A 15,893-nucleotide genomic window follows, 5' to 3' on the forward strand; every position below is an offset into this window, starting at 1 on the left:
TGTGTGTGCATGGGTGAACATAAAAAAGTTCTCTTCTGCTGAGTTAATTGTCTCTTGAAAGGTCAGCTATGAATGACAATGAGGGGAGAGGTATTCGGGGTTGAAGTAGAGAATGAGAAAGGGCTTCACATGAGTCTACAGTGACGGCAAGCTCCATACCTGGCTCTGCCATGAGTTGTGTGACCCGAGGTAGCTTTTTAATCTCCCTAGACTTAAGTTTCATTTTATGCAGAATGAGGTTAGCAATAGTGCTTTGTGGTGAGGATGAAGAGAGACTATGGAAAAGCAACTGCAACCGTCACTCAACGGCAAGCACTTAGTACCTGATTGTGGTTAGCTGATACCTTAGGCACTCAGTTACACATCAATGAATGGATAGGTTGTGATATGTTATGTCTACTCTCTTTTCAGGAGGTTTGTCCTCACCAAGCTTCGAGTCATCCCAAAAGGATCATTTTCAGGATTTGGGGAGCTGGAAAAAATGTACGTACCTGACAATGTGGTGTGTGAACGCCTCATTTGGGCTACGGGCAGCAGCCTCAGATCACACCTAGTGTGATACCCTATGCTTAAAGGGCAGAAAATGCTTCATGCTTCTTCCCATTTTATGTCTGTGTCATAGTTCCTAAACAGTGATGTGGAGTCTTTCAGAGTGTGGCACTGACAGGAGCGTAAGCCGTTCAAGGACCCTCACTGTTCGCCTCTGTACAGCGATGTTCCCAAAGTCCCTGTGAGCGGAATTTCTATAAATAAAAGCCCATATTCTCTGCTGAAACCCATTCTTTTTCAGGGAAATTTTATAGTATTTCTGACTAATGTTTAACTGACAGCAAGGTCTACCATTTGTGCTTTGGAGTTTCTCTAGACTTCCCACTCCTAAGCCATGCTGACAAGTGGCAATTGACACATAAACATTTACAAGTATGAATAGAGTTTACAGCACTGAGGGAGATTTCCTTAGAAAAGAGAAAGCTCCTTTGTTAATGCACTCACTTCTTATTGGACTAGTTTAATGTAGGCATTTTCCAAAAAGCATTTTCTGAAAATGGGGACCAGCGCTAAAAGAAGAAATCCTCCCATGTGTAAGCCAACCTCTCTCCCTTTGAAGGCTCCTGATTCCATCTCCCAGGCCTTCAGACCTGAAAAGCGTGTTCTTCACTGAAGTGGCAGCCAGAATCCAGGCCTTAAAAGCCAATAAATACAGCGACAGATAGATCACACAGAAAGGAGTGACAGCAACCCCCAGGTTACACTTATTTCTCCCTTTTAACTACTCAGTGTTTCTTCTTTGTTCTTTCACTCCCTCCACCACCTCACCCTTCAAGAAAAATATTTACTGAGGTCTGAGGAAAGGAGAAAGACACCCACTAATGAAAATAACACAAAGCGTTTGGTTATTATTAAACCGCTTGCTTAGAGGAGAGTTGTCAGAATCCTGGGTTTAAGTGTTAGTTTCAGTTTAAACGTTCTGTGCAACCTCCGTTAAATCACCATATCTTTCAGGACCTTGGTTTCCTCACCCGTATGTTAAAGGAGGAGTTTTAAAAGGTGGACATGGGCTGCTGGTTTGATCCCAGGGGCACTAGCTCAACCCCCGAGGTCTCCAGTTCCAGTTCAGGGCAGGGCACATATGAGAACAATCAATGGCACAACTAAATGGAACAGAGTTGATGCTTCTTTCTCTCCCTCTTCCTCTCTCTCTCCAAAAAAAAAGAAAAAAAAAAAAGGGTGGTGAGATTTTTGTGATCTCTAATTTCCAACTGCAAGCATCCTCCAGTAGGAGGGGAGCCTAGTTCAAGGCCTGTAGTCTTCCCGGTTTACCTTCTTGAAGACATTCAATGCTCACAACAGTGGGGAGATGGGGGCGCTCATCTGAATAAAGCCGACAAAGGCAAACAAGAAAGCTTGTTTGTTGGAGAGCTTTTGGCTCAAGGTGTGGTCCTAATGGATTAGCTATTGCCCTGCCTGGAATTAACACAGACCAGGCGACTATTAGATATTTCTCATTACCACCACCCCCCAAACAGCCCTATTATTGTATCAAAAATTATTCTAAAAACAGGAATGTCAAACATCACAAATAATCCACCTAACTCAAATTCAACCCAGCAATGTGACTGAACCCTACTTAGGCAGTCAGCATCAAACAAGCCCTTTCTGTTGGTGAACTAAATAGATGAGCTGAGTTGACCTCACAGTAATTTCAGAGACAGGGCATCTAGTTCAGAAATTCCTCAACTTCCTCAGACACAACTTGTCCATCTCAACCTCATGTCTTTATTAATCACCCTACACTGACACAGTGAGATGTCAAAACCAAAATCAGGCCCTGACCGGTTGGCTCAGCGGTAGAGTGTCGGCCTGGCGTGCAGGGGACCTGGGTTCGATTCCCGGCCAGGGCACATAGGAGAAGCGCCCATTTGCTTCTCCACGCCCCCCTCCTTCCTCTCTGTCTCTCTCTTCCCCTCCCGCAGCCAAGGCTCCATTGGAGCAAGGATGGCTCAGGCACTGGGGATGGCTCCTTGGCCTCTGCCCCAGGCGCTGGAGTGGCTCTGGTCGCAGCAGAGCGACGCCCCGGAGGGGCAGAGCATCGCCCCCTGGTGGGCAGAGCATAGCCCCTGGTGGGCGTGCAGGGTGGATCCCGGTCGGGCGCATGCGGGAGTCTGTCTGACTGTCTCTCCCCGTTTCCAGCTTCAGAAGAATACAAAAAGGAAAAAAAAAAACAAAAAACAAAAAAAACAAAATCAAAACAATCTTATTTTTCCAGTCATTTCTTACATCCTAAGGCTTCAAAAACATTCCCTAGTAAATGGCCTGGCCAGTGTCCCTTGTTCAGGAAAGCCTTCCCTGACTGCCCAGTGAGAGGAAGCTCGTATATATACCCTCTCATATCATCACAAGTCTCTAAGGACTGACTATCATTTTAGCAACTTTACACTTATTTCGGTGATAATTTAATTAATTTCTAACTACCCCATTGGACTGTTAGCATAAGGACATTTTTGTTTTTACTGGTTTTGGATCCATAGTGCCTCACGCAGATTAAATACAATAAATAACTGATAAGTACATGAATAAGAAATGAATGAATAAACAAATATAATTAGTTGGAGAGTAAGATATCCAGATATAAAAAGAAAATACTAAATAATATGAATAATAATGATAAACAATGCAGAAGTTTAGAGGCAAATGAACATTGGCTGAAAATCTACTTTGATCTAGACGTTTACATAGTTATAGTTTAAAATACAACCCACAACAAAAAATGTACAAGATAACATGTGCAAAATAAGTGATACAAACCTTGCATTTGTTAGGATTCCTTCTGTTGTGAGAGATAAAAAATAATAATAATAAATCTCAAACACATTTAAGGGAAAAAAAACAAAACGGGAATTTAGTGGCACATTTAATTGGATGGTCAGAGAGAAAGTGTGGCTTCAGTGACATTTCTATTCGGGTTAAGGTCCTTGGGACTTGGTCTCTTTCCCGCTGTCAGGTCTCATTTCCATTATGCTGGTTTCAGCCTTCAGCCCTGCCCCTAGTTGCAAGACAGGTAGCAGCCGACCTGCCTTCCCATCTTGGGTTCTGTTCAGAAGGAAAGAGCTGACCTTTTTCTTGGCTCTATCCCTTTAAAGTCTTTAGATTTTTATGACTTGCTGAGACCACACACCCATCCCTGGACTACCACTGCAGCTGAGCGAATGTGATAGTTGAATTGGCCGGGGTCTGGGTAAATGGGCTCCATTCTTAGAGTCAAAGCACCGACCCCAATCACATGGATTTGGAGTAGGGGAGGATGATCAACAAACAAAAACTGAGGTCATTGCTAGAAAAAAAAAAGCGGAGACTAGATGCCAGTAATTGGGCAAACAGTTAATGTCCAGAAAAGAAAATTAGGCCTTGCTCTCATCCAGAAGAGAAAGGTCTCTGTGGGCAGGGTTGAGGATCAAATTTGATGCATTTGATTCCTCCTGCTTCCTCCCATTAAAATGCTTGAAAGAATCCAATAATTCTGCCCCAATCCATGCTGATGACTCTTCTTCCATTAAACCAACTTAACCCACTCCTCTCTGTCTGAATTTAAAAGGGAAAGGAGTCTTTTTGATAGAACTGGAACAAGAGCGTCTCCAGTGGAAATGGAAACAATCACTGTTCACACCTTAGCTTTAATCAGCATTGCTACCTCAAACATCCCTATCTTCACTGTTTTGGGACTGGCTGGGGGAAAAGGAAATCATTAAACTCTCTGCAATGTGAAGTGGCTTTGCAAAGTGCACCGTAAACTGTTTACATAGTCTTTAATTACTTCGGAGCCATATGTCAGCTTAGTATAAAGTGTGAAGATTACACTGAATAGGGTGGGGGGACTAGGTGACAATGTGGTGATTTATGGTAACCAGAAAAATTATATATGGAAATGAGTGCAATTTAAAAACACATCCACCGTGCTATTATAACACTGGAGGAGGAAGAAAAGCCAGTGGATAACAAAATATCTTTGAAAATAGGAGCATGATGAATATGTAAATGAGACCAATCAACATCAGCTGAGATACGGTATATGCAGATGAGACGGCAATGAGCCAAAATGTAAAACAGCTCCCAAACCATAAATGTGAACCATATAAAATTCATTTGAAATATTCATGATAACATAAGGACAAAAAATATAATCAAGTGATTTACTTGCATATAAAAATAAGAACACTAGTCTGACACTCCAGCTTCCACCCTCAAATCATGGGGGAAAAAATAGTTGACTCACAGAGGGACTTATAAAGAAAGATCTATTGAATGAGAACTGTTGCGAGCACACTAAAAACATCGAGGGTCCCCCAAATTCTCAATTCTTCGGGCTCATTTGGCACAGATAAAAGGAAAGAAAATAAACCAGGTAATTCAACCATGATGGTGACAGTGCTAGAAAATTTGGGTTCCAATCCGCTTTGCCTCCCTGAGCATCTCCTTGTTAGATAATGTAGGCCCATTCCTACCCCAGCCTTTTATGATTCTGCGAAGTAATGGGCAAGGGAACTTTGAGTCCTACTTACTAAAATTAAGTAAGAGGAAGAGTCTGATGATTCTACAGGCTCCTAGTGAAAAACTGGAGGCCAGCACTGGGGCAGATAGACCTCTGAATGGGAAGAGGAGATTTGAGTCCCTGGGCATCAAAGGGATAACGAGGGTCAGTGGTTCTCATCTGCACTTTAGAATCCCTTACATAGCTTTTAAAAGAATCCAGGCCTACCTTTCCCAGGGGGTTTTCAATTTCATTTGTCTAGGGTAGGGCCAAGTATTGACCATTTTTTAAAGCTCCCTTGATGGTTCTAATGTAAATCCACAGTTGAAAGCCACTGAAATGGGTCCTTTTTAAGTTTGAATTCAATTCATAGAAAGAGCATCATGCACATGTGCAGTGTGTCTGTGTGGTGTGACTGGGGAATCAACAAAAGGGTGGGAGGGAGGAGATAAGGTCAGAGAAGCTGGGGTGATGCCATAGAGCACATGGCCATGGGGCAAGTTTGAGTGTCATAGTTAATGATGGAAATTAAATGGGCAATTTTGAACCATGTCAATGATCTGATTTGCATTTGTTAAAGAGCACTCACACATAGATTTTAATTTGATAATATTTTGTTAAGAATTTTTGTGTCTATATTTGTAGAGATATTGGTCTGTATGTGACTTTCCTTAAAATTTGTTTGGTTTGTTAAGCTGGTATTATAAAATGAGTTGGGGAGTGCTCCCTCATCTTCTGAATCCTGAAAGAGTTTGTTATTGAGAATTCAAAAAGAGGAAAAAGCATTTTCTTTCTTTCAAATTAGGTATGTATTTGAAATCAAATTGGTTTTCATAAGGGAAAAAAAATAAACCCACATCATGTCATAATACAATTTAACTTTAAATGGATCATAGACTTAAATATAAAAGCTAAAGCTAAAACTTCTAGAAAAAAATAGAGAAGAAAATCTTTGCAATTTGATATGGGCAAAAACTTATTCAATAGGACATGAAAAGCATAAAATAAAAATTTAATTTTGACATTAAAATAAACTTCTGCTCTTCAAAAGACATTATCAAGAAAATGAAAAACCAAACCACACACTGGGAGAAGATATTTGCAATAGATATATCTAAAAAATTATTTGTATCAAGAATATATAAATAATTCCTACAAAAAATTCAGTAGATAAATATTCCAATTAAAAGTGAGCAAAAGATCTGAATAGATACTTCACACACACACACACAAAATGATATTGCAAGTGGGCAATAAGCCTATTAAAAAATTTCTCAACATCAGTAGTCATTAGGAAAACATAATTTAAAACTTGAAAGAAGTTACATACCCACTAGGATGGCTGGAATTAAAGAACGACAATACCAGGTTCTGGTGAGGCTGTGGAGCAACTGAAACTACATATTTCTAGTGAGAATGTAAAATGGTACAACCACTTTGGAAGACAGTTTGACGGTTTGCTTCTAAATTATTTACTCAAGAGAAATAAAAACATATGTCCACATGAAGATTTACTCAAGAATCTTCCTAACAGATTTATTTATAATAACTGAAAGCAACTCATATACTCATTACCAGGTCAGGGAGTAAATACATTGTGTTCTAACCATATGGCAGAATCCTAACCCAAAATAAAAAGGAATAAACTGCTAATACAATAACATGAATAAATCACAAAAGCATTATACTAAGCAAAAAAAAAAAAAAAAAAGCCAGACAAAAGAATATACACCATAAGATCTTATTTATATGAAATTCTATGTAAAACAATCTACTGTGGCGGCCAAAGCAGATGAGCAGTTGCTGAAAAGCAAAGGTGGGTATTGCCTGGGGAGGGAACAGCGGAAGTTGTTTGGCTGGTAGAGATGTTCTATGTCTTGGTAGTAGTGATTGTTATAAACTATATCAATTTTTAAAAACTTGAGCAGTTAAAATGAGTGCACATTATTATTTGTCAAATTGTGTTTCAATAAAATTGATTTTTAAAAACCAGTAATTATTCTGCACCTATTGGGGCCTCATATTTTAAATACCACATTTCAGTTAACCTGCATTTCACGGAGAGGGATTCTAACACTCAGAAAGGATGAACAATCAGCCAGCATCAAAGGGGTGCTTTTGTGGTAAAGACAGGATTTGAACCCAACATTGTCTGGTCATTTCTGCTACACAAGTCTTCCTTTTTGTTGGCATTTGCCATTTTCCAGAATTATTCTACTGAAGTAAGAGAGTGACCAAGGGGAGGATTAAGACTGTGAAAGCTTCCTTTTTTGTCATTTATAATTACAGGAGAGGATTTTTATGCCTAAGCCCTTGAAACCTCCATAAACCAGAACCTAGAGTCATTTTCTACTGGGACAGTGACACAGGGCAGTAAACCTGTCCTTGGAGCATTCCTTTCCTCAAGTTCTAGCGAGCCAGCTCATTTCTGGGTAAAGTTCCTGATGAGACTGGCTTTAGTCCAAGGGTTTGCAAACTGAGATGCCTGTTTTAAGTGGCAAATTAGTGTAGTCAGCAAACGGGAAATGAAAGAATTCAGCCAATTAAGTCATCATTATTGACCCAGGTCAAACAAACATGAGTTAGTGTCTAGAAGTGAAAGTCCTTACCTCATTTCCTGTTCTCCATAAGTACTCTGAAAATAAGTATGTTTGTTGTATTTATTACTTTACCAAAAACACAAGAAGCTGTTTTCTTGTCACATTTTGGATTGATGTGGTTTTAGTGTTTCCATTAAGTCTCCTATTTTCAATTCTTTCTGGGTCCTTAAAATAAACTCTGCAATATCTAATAGCTGCTTAGCTCAGAAAGAGAGTAATGTATTAGCTTTGCATGTATATGCTGGGGTTTTTGCTTGTTTGTTTTTATTTCTTTTCGTATGTTGGAATGGGAGGGTGAGTCTGATAGGGAAAACAGAGTTCTTGAGATCTAGTGATGTTATGGATGTTCCCAACACTATATTGCCTTTATCTCTCCACAGCTCAGTCCTTTATTCATTATCCATAAAGATAGTATAGGTTTCCTTTACTGTAAGGTAGTACAAGGAAGAATACAAGTGAGAGCTTTACTGTCTTAGTCTGGTCCGGCTGCTATATTAAAATATCAAACTGCTCTGGAGACTAGAAGTCCAAGACCAGAGTGTCAGCATGGTCAGGTTCTGATAAGAACCCACTCCTTTGGCTTGTAGACAACTGCCTCCTTGCTATAGCCCCACATGACCAAGAGAGAGCTCTGGTCTTTTTATCCCTTTTATTGGCACCAATCCCATCATAAGAGCTGTACTCCCATGGCCTTATCCTATTACTTCCCAAAGTCCGCACCTCCAAACATTATCACATAGAGAATTTGGGCTTCAGTATATAAATTGGGGGAGGGGGAGACACAAACATTCAGTCCATAGCACCCACTGTGAACTAGCAAGCTTATAGTAATAAAAAATGTGTAGTGTAGATGCTCACTTGATAAGGAAAACACAGATATGTCCTCATTTACATGTTTCATCTCTAATCGCCTCCAGCCTCTTGGCTTCTTGATGCTAAGGCATTCATGGTCCTGTTGACCTCTGCTTAGTGCCTTTCATTTAGCAGCTAAGACTTTCAGGGGGCAAGACTTGACATAGGTTACTCAAACAGGGCTTTTCTGGCTTGCCATCAAATATCTTTCATTTTTTAATCAACAGCCAAGCAACATCACCTTTTAGGTCTTCTGCTCCAGCCATGCTTGCCCTTCTGACCTTTTTTGACAAGGCAAACGATGGGAGAGACCTTCAAATGTGTTGTGTTTGTTGGGGCTCACAGGTACACCAGAAAATGAACTGGCCTTTTTTTTTTTCTTCTCTACCAGTAACACGATATTTTTGTCTACTCAGAGGAGATACAATTAAGGCAGCATAATGCTCAAGTTAAAAATAGCCTCATGGCTCTTGCTAGGTTTTTTTTTTTTTTTAAATAGAATGGTATTAAAATAAAAAGATGTAATCTAAAAGTAAGCTCCAATCAATGCACAAACTATTCATTTTTATTTCCTCGTTTAGCCCATGCCCATCATGACCACATCCATCTGGGCCATTTATTACTTAATAAGATGCTTTAAACAGTGAAAGACTCAAATAGAATTTGGCCCACTTGCATTCCCACCCCCAACAAATAAACTACCTGGATCTTACACTTCATAAACTTCTCTGGTGCTCAGATCCACCCTTGCCAGCTTGCATGGAAATCAAATGATCAGAGATGTGTTTTTATTAGTTTAGACCATTGCAGAAGTTAAACAGGCAGAGAGAAAAAGCGGAAGAGTGAGGGATAAATGCCAGAGAAGCCTAAATTAATAAAGTGGAAGTTAACCACCCAAGTGGATCTGAGATTCTGAAAGAATCTGGGCATGGAGATAGCAATTGTTGATGCCAACTGCTTTATAAACATGTAATTTGCACTTGGATGTGAGCATGTTTTGAAAAGTTAAAAGTGCATGCAAATACAAGGTATAAATAATAAAAAGAGCGCATTTGCTCTGTTTCCATTCACAGTGTGTCAGCCCAACCACACACTGACTACTGCTCTTGCCCCCTTCTCTTCTCTATTCCTCCAGGGCACCACACAGAGCTGGCATTCTGTGGGTCATGGCAGGCAAAGTCTGTGAATTTTGTCATGTCTACCTCTTGGGTCCTTTCTCAACCATTCACAACCTCTTTCCCAAATCAGGTTCTCAATATTTTTTAAATCTTATTCTTTATTCTTTTTCCACAGTACAAATGACAGCATCTGAAGAATGTGTTGGCGTTAAATTCTAAGGAGTTCATAGATTGGCTCCTCCGATACAATTTGCCTTTTTAAAAAGACGTGAAGTGGGTAGTGTCGATTTTAAAGGATCAAATCACAGATGGTGGGATTTTTATCAATGTGGCACACGTGTTTAAGGGAATTTGCTTTTATACATGAAAAAAAATCATATCTAGGTTGGACATACTTGTTTGAACTGCAAAGCTCATGTGTACACGAACTGAAATTTGAGGAAAGATGAGCTTCCTGTAATCACGCTGATGTTAGTACTTTCGAGACCCCACTGACCCAGGACCAGCTCCCTTACTGTCTGACTGACCAGGTGTAGAACTGAGGCTGCTGTTGGTTTTATTTTTTTGTTTGTTTTTGTTTTCTTTACTGAACATTAAAAATTGAGGTGCCAGTAGTCTTCATGTACTTGTACCTGTTTAAAACATGCTCCTTTCCACCTACCTTTATATTGCCTTTCTTGCTTCTCGTATATGTAGATAAAATGTCTCATTCCAATCAAGTGAGATGCTTAAGATGTGTCATTTCATTTAGTAGAGCGGGCAGTTGCTTTGGAGAGATATAGGATGGTGACTTAGGACAATACCGAATTCCATAACAACAATAACAAAAAATCCTACAGAGAGAGAAGCTCCATGCTAACTTCAAAAAAATGAAGCCAGCCCTGGCCGGTTGGCTCAGCGGTAGAGTGTCGGCCTAGCATGCGGAGGACCCGGGTTCGATTCCCAGCCAGGGCACACAGGAGAAGCACCCATTTGCTTCTCCACCCCTCCGCCACGCTTTCCCTCTCTGTCTCTCTCTTCCCCTCCCGTAGCCGAGGCTCCATTGGAGCAAAGATGGCCCGGGCGCTGGGGATGGCTCTGTGGCCTCTGCCTCAGGCGCTAGAGTGGCTCTGGTCGCAACATGGCGACGCCCAGGATGGGCAGAGCATCGCCCCCTGGTGGGCAGAGCGTCGCCCCTGGTGGGCGTGCCGGGTGGATCCCGGTCGGGCGCATGCGGGAGTCTGTCTGACTGTCTCTCCCTGTTTCCAGCTTCAGAAAAATGAAAAAAAAAATAAAAAAAAATGAAGCCAGATCAAAGATTGCCTGTTGGGGCTTTTTAAAGGGAGTAGATTTAGAGACTTCAGTCAAATACTCAAGACAAGTGCAGGCTGATGGATGACACCAGCAAATCCATCAAATGATTTATCAGGGTTCACAGAGTAAATAATTGTGACTGTCTTCACTCCCTGAACACCAGTGAGAATGAGACCTATAGAGCTAATGAGTTTCCACAAGCCAGGGCCTCCTCCTTCTTGCCAGTAGTATGTGTTGTGTGTGTTCTGTTCTGTTTGTAAGCAACTCAAAGAGATCAAGCAAACTCAGAGAAGCATAATTCATCCATCAGTCAATAATTCCACAAATTCTTCCTCAGCCACAAAATATGTGTTAATTAGGTAAAGGAATGATTTGAGGAAGCTTATGTTCCTAGAACATTATTGTTAGATGTTCTGGGAAATAAAGAGAAAGATACACTGTCCTGCTCTCAACGAGTTCTCATACTGGTTGAACAGCAACAATCATGGCTGTCATTTGTTGAGTAATTATTTTTCCAGAAACTGAGATAAGCCATTTTACATGCATTATCTTATTTACCATAGCCCCATCATCCCTGGATACAGTGAGGACACTGAAACCATATGGGTTTATATGACTTGCCCAACATCATGTATCTAGAAAGTGATGGAATCAGGATTTGAATCTAGACATTCTGACTTCAATGCTCACACAGTCATCTATTATTCTGTAATATCTCTGAATGTAACATGTGGGTCCAAATAATATAGAAAGATGATAACCTTGATATAGAAAGATGATAACCTTGCTCTCTAATGGACAGAAGTAGAACATACAGAAACACAAATTTACAGAGTTCTCATTTATTTTATTTCTAATAGTAACAGTAGTATGGATACTTTTGGTTTCCTATTTTATGGTTTCAAAATGCCTTGTATACCTATTAGCTCCCTTAGTCTCCCACACCAGCCCTAAAGGGGCAGCTGGGACAAGTATCTGTGCTCGTCTCATAGGGGAGGAAATGAAGTTCAGAGAGTCAGGTAACTGAACTGAGATCAACATCTAGGAAGTCATGGAGGTGGGATTCCTCCAATGCCATATCCCATGCACGTTATCCATATGGTGCATTGCTGTTTGCAATGCTACTACCCATTTATTAAAGAGAAATTACACCTGGAGAGTCTTACCATTGCATCAGTACAAGTTGGTAACAGACTGTCCAAGTCAGAAGAAAAAAGTAACACATACTTCTCCCAAGTATATAACATTCATATACAGGTGTTTTTGCTCAGCATGTCTCATTATTCTTACTCAGTCTTGAGCACTTGTCAGTTGGCAAAAAACATGACCTGGGAATGTCTGACCTAAGCAGTGAAATTCCAAGTGCAAATATGGTCTTTTTCACACCAAAGAGGAAATGCTCATAAAGGGTATGTCCATTATTAAAAATTGGTTCAAGCTCTCTTATTAAAACATAACTTCTAATGGAAAATTTCTTTCTAAGTCAAGTATATTTATTAGCTTGTTTTCTTAATGTTTTTGTCTAATTCTGTCTGTCTCCCTTGGAATTAACATCCTAGTAATATGTAAATTCAGCCAGAACTTCTTAACCAAGACACCAGATCATCTTTGCAAGAGAGAATTTCTCTTTTAATTAAATGCAATGAGCATCTTATAAGTTACTGATAAGTGCCTCCAACATCATAGCATCTCAAATCTTAATGTTTAGACAAGTCATCTGGAGAGCTAATAAGAAGAGCCTCACTGAGATTGAGTTGCTAACCAGTTCCCAGGTGAGACCAATACAGCTAGTTCATGGTCCATAAGGAGTAAGAAGATATAAGCAATACTACTCCTATGTAAGAGCTATGTAGTAAAGGATCCAAGATAAATGGCTCACAGTCTCTGCTCCAGTGCAGTTGTCTACAAAAGACACATGAAACAATTAGAGAAAAGCACAGAACAAATGCATAAACATATGCTCCATTGCTATAACCAAATGATAATGGGAAAAGTCATGGAGGAAGTCAAGACTATTCTCATTCTCTCTCTCATTGTCAGATTACATTTAATGATTAAAATATCCCTCAGTTTTTAGTATAATTAGTCACTATGAAATTATTCTCTCAGTTTCTGAGAGGCTCTCTCTTGGTGCTCTGGAAACACAGCCAGACATGGAAAATACAACCCACATGCAACTGTTTCAAGAGTTAACCCATCGTATGATTCATCTGGGCAAACTGAGCCTGAGCACTCCTTTTAGTGTCAGGAATTCTGTATGTCAGGCAAAAAAATAGGACACTGAAAAATAGATATTTATATTGTGGCAGTTTGAGGTGGGCAAAGGTCAGAGGGAAAGTGTCGGTCAAGGTAGAACATAGCATTTTATCCAGATCAAGCACAGTTAGAGTTGTGAATTAGGTGGATTGAGGGAAGTGAAATAAAGGAAGGCAGTGGGGATGTTGGAAAAAAAAACAGAAAGGGCTTCTTTGCTTCTTCCGCCTCCAGCCAAGACCCAGAGACATTCCTGGCACACCCAGTGAAGCTCACAGGAAACCTAGAGCAGAATTAAAGCTATGACGATCTGCCTGAGCTCCAATGGAGGAAGCCACAGAGCTAATCACTGGACTGAGATTACCACTTAAAGCCTGACCTCCACAAGCCACCCATCAAGTTTATAGCAGCAACAAGAGTTCATTACCATGTTCCTGTTTTGCACATTCTTAAACAAGGTTATGCCTACAATTTTAAGTGTAGTATATAAAATGAATGAGGGAAGGTGGGAGTGTGAGAGGGTTCCTGGAGGGAATGGTAATAAATAGAATAGGTGCTCTTTTCCAACTGAAAGTGTGACCCTCCACCACTGCATATGACTTTGTATCATCAGAAAGAACAACGCTTCAGAAACTCTTGATTCATTCTTATTAGAAGTTCCTTAGCTCCTTTTATAAATCTATCTATTCATCTTCCAGTATTCCATATTAGGAGCTGAAAAAAAAAAGATAGATGTTGGCTCTAAGCCCCAAGAACTTTGTGATGTACTTACAGAAATAAGAAGAATTTGTGTGAAACAGAGGACACAAACCAGAAGAGGTGACCTCTAATCGTTGCTGTCCAGAACTCAGGTGCTGAAAGCAGTTCAAAGAGGTAGGAGTTCTATCAGTGTGGAGCCGAGAAGTTTTGCAGAGATTGTAGGATTTCCATAATCAAAGGGGGAGAGAGGAAAGTGTTCTGAGTGGCAGATTTTAATGAAACAGAATCAAAGTCATTATGGGGTCTGAGACCTTCCTAAAGAGGTATGCAGGCCCCCACAGCCCTTGTCCTTCAATCACATTATGCACAATCGGCTTCCACTAAGCTCAGAAAGATCAAACAAGGTAGAAAGAAAAGCTCCATGCAGTAGGACAACTATCTGCATTTACCAGGATATTGGCTCCTTTAATGCCCCATCCACGATTCTATAGGCAAGATGCTAGAAGCTTGTCCATCACTGTCCTGATAGAATAATGGTCTGTGTACAATAGGCAGACTCAAATTACATTAAAAACTGCTTAGTGTCATTGATTTGGGGAAACTGTTGTTAAGAAAGTCATCTCTCTCCATGGAGTAGATGTCTCTTAGACTGGGCTTAAGCAGAACCAAAGGAAATGGGAGGTTTACATATGTCCACTTATCTCAGCCTAATTACATAGTCAAATCAAGGCACATGTAAAATTCATTTTAGGGCCCTAATTGTCAAATTTCTCCGTTTTCACAGATTACACTTCCTGAGTAGATAATAAACATATATAACAACCACATACAAATCAGAAGCAGAGGTAGAAGTGGCAAAGTGTGTCTGGGGTGGTTTGCTGCAATCAGATCTCTGAGCTCCAAGAAGCACTTTTCCTTCCTGAGGACAGAGTGAAATTCCTCAGTGTCCCCCCAATCCTAGGCAGGACTAAAGTCATAAAGGAGAATACTCTTCTCCCAAAGAACAACAATGTGTTTTCCTGATTGCTAAAAAAAGCCAAGTGAATGCTTAGTTGTCTGCATCATAGAAATACGAGATGTTGGTATGCTTTTTAAAATGCTCTAAGATCTCCTATATTCTGCCTTTTTATTTTTCATGAACTGTTGTCAGTGTCAGAATAAAAAAAGTAAGCTATGTCTGCTCAGTGAGTTTATCATGAGACAATCCTACAGCTGGTCTCTGCCTCTTGGCATCCTCTATTTAAACAATGCAAATGGCAAGATTTGAATGAACTTCCTCAGTCCTTCCTCATTATCTCTGTCTCCTTGATCCTAACCCATTTGTGCTCCTGGCTTCTGCCACTGGATTCTAGGGATAACCAACCTTAGAGATACATTTGGCTCGTTAGGGCTTAATGTGTCATATTTAACGCCATAAAAAAGGAAATTGCTCTTCCAACATTCACAAATGTAGGATTAAAAGCAAAGCTATATCCTTTGAAGGACTACAAAAGAGAAAATAACAAACACAGGTGTGGATTCTGCGCCCATCCTATATAGAGGAGGAAATGTTGACGGTAATAAGTTTTTAGCTCTTCCTCAAGGCCATTGGTGAATTCTAACTCCTACTTTTGTCAAATTGCTCCTTGCCCTTGTGAGACTTACCACACTGCTCTGACAACCCTGTTTTCAGGTTGTGGTATTTCTCCACTCTTGTTTTATCACCCCATCTTTGGCATTTAAAATCTCATTCCCCCATCGACATCAAGTCTGGTCTGATTCTCACTCCAATTAATTCTTTTTTTTCTTTTTTTTTTCTTTTTTATTTTTCTGAAGCTGGAAACGGGGAGAGACAGTCAGACAGACTCCCGCACGCACCCGACCGGGATCCACCCGGCACGCCCACCAGGGGCAATGCTCTGCCGCGACCAGAGCCACTCTAGCGCCTGGGGCAGAGGTCAAGGAGCCATCCCCAGCGCCCGGGCCATCTTTGCTCCAATGGAGCCTCGCTGCAGGAGGGGAAGAGAGAGACAGAGAGGAAGGGGGGGTGGAGAAGCAAATGGGCGCTTCTCC

The 15,893-nt window shown here is 40.5% G+C and overlaps 1 protein-coding gene across 1 annotated transcript in view; it reads left to right on the top strand.

Annotated features, from left to right (window-relative positions):
• FSHR (follicle stimulating hormone receptor) overlaps positions 1 to 15,893 on the top strand; it is a 215,966-nt gene that overhangs the window by 80,815 nt on the left and 119,258 nt on the right. The window contains exon 2 of the mRNA XM_066372724.1: positions 412 to 483. Coding sequence (XP_066228821.1) covers positions 412 to 483 — 72 coding nt within the window. The remainder of the gene's footprint in view (positions 1 to 411; positions 484 to 15,893) is intronic.

Source organism: Saccopteryx leptura, chromosome 3, assembly GCF_036850995.1.
Source record: "Saccopteryx leptura isolate mSacLep1 chromosome 3, mSacLep1_pri_phased_curated, whole genome shotgun sequence".
Classification (NCBI taxonomy): Eukaryota; Metazoa; Chordata; class Mammalia; order Chiroptera; family Emballonuridae; genus Saccopteryx; species Saccopteryx leptura.